The 1189-nt window shown below is 62.2% G+C and overlaps 1 protein-coding gene across 1 annotated transcript in view; it reads right to left on the bottom strand.

The window, feature by feature from the left end:
• RELT (RELT TNF receptor) overlaps window positions 1–1189 on the bottom strand; it is a 4612-nt gene that overhangs the window by 1502 nt on the left and 1921 nt on the right. Inside the window, exons 2-3 of the mRNA XM_035890181.1 lie at window positions 154–250; window positions 7–53 (exon numbers count right to left, since the gene is read on the bottom strand). Of these exons, the coding sequence (XP_035746074.1) occupies window positions 7–53; window positions 154–250 (144 nt within the window). The remainder of the gene's footprint in view (window positions 1–6; window positions 54–153; window positions 251–1189) is intronic.

Below are 1189 nucleotides of genomic sequence, written 5' to 3'. Positions count from 1 at the left end.
GGATACGTCCCCAGGTGAGAAGGTGCCGGGGGGACAAGGTCGGCACGTCCCCACTGCACCCCGCGCTGAGCTGCATGCCTGCACGGAGGGAAAGGGAGGTGAGCGACGGCCACATCCTGCACTGCCGGGGCTGGATGTGCCGTGGGTGGGCACTGCTTACCCCGGTGGGCTCCTCTCCGGGCAGGCATCCCGGTGTCCCATGCTCCTGGGGACCGCAGCTCCCGGCCCCCATGCTGGCTCTGCTCAGCACCTGCGGGAGAAGCAGAGAGCGGTGCTCAGCGCCGGCTGCTCCGGCTCTCCCACTGCTCCGAGGGCTGTGCCGGTAGCGACGCGGTGCTGGTGCGGGCAACGCGGCAGAGGCGAACCCGTCACAAGTGACACGATGGATGCAAACCTGTCACGTGGACCATGGCAGATGCAAACCCATCACGAGGGACACGATGGATGCAAACCCGTTGCACGCACCATGGTGGACGTCAACCTGTCACAGGGACGCGATGGATGCAAACCTGCTGCACGCACCACAGCAGATGCAAACCCATCACAGTAACATGGTGGACGCGAACCCATCGCATGCCCCGCGGCCGACACAAACCCATCGTGTGCCCCGCGATGGCTGCAAACTCCTTGCACGCAGAGTGGTGGATGCCGACGTGTCGCAAGAGATGCAATGGGTGCAACCCTACTGCATTGCCCTACGGCGGGTGCAAACCCAGCATGGGCACCGTGGTGGATGCAAACCCATTGTCGGCGGTGATGGATGCAAACTCATTGCGTGCACCGTGACAGAAGCAAATCCACCGCGGGCACTGCCAGGGATGCAATCCCATCGCCAGTGACATGACAGATGCCAACCCATCGCGTGCGCCGCGGCCAACGCAAACCCATCACCAGCAACACAATGGCTGCGAACTCCTTGCACGCAGAGTGGTGGATGCCAACGTGTCACAAGCGATGAGATGGGTGCAACCCTATCACATGCCCTATGGTGGGTACAAACCCACCGCGGGCACCATGGTAGATGCAAACCCACCACGGTGGATGCAAACCCATCGTCAGCAGCGATGGATGCAAACTCATTGCATGAACTTAGACATTAGGAACGATTCCTTCCCCTTGGGGCTGTCAGGCACTGGAAGGGGCTGCCCAGGGAAGGGGTCGAGTCCCCAGCCCTGGGGGGATTTAACAG

Source organism: Egretta garzetta, unplaced genomic scaffold, assembly GCF_000687185.1.
Source record: "Egretta garzetta isolate BGI_Z169 unplaced genomic scaffold, ASM68718v1 scaffold232, whole genome shotgun sequence".
Classification (NCBI taxonomy): Eukaryota; Metazoa; Chordata; class Aves; order Pelecaniformes; family Ardeidae; genus Egretta; species Egretta garzetta.
The sequence above is the reverse complement of the archived record's forward strand: the minus strand, read 5'-3'. Positions and strand labels throughout refer to the sequence as shown.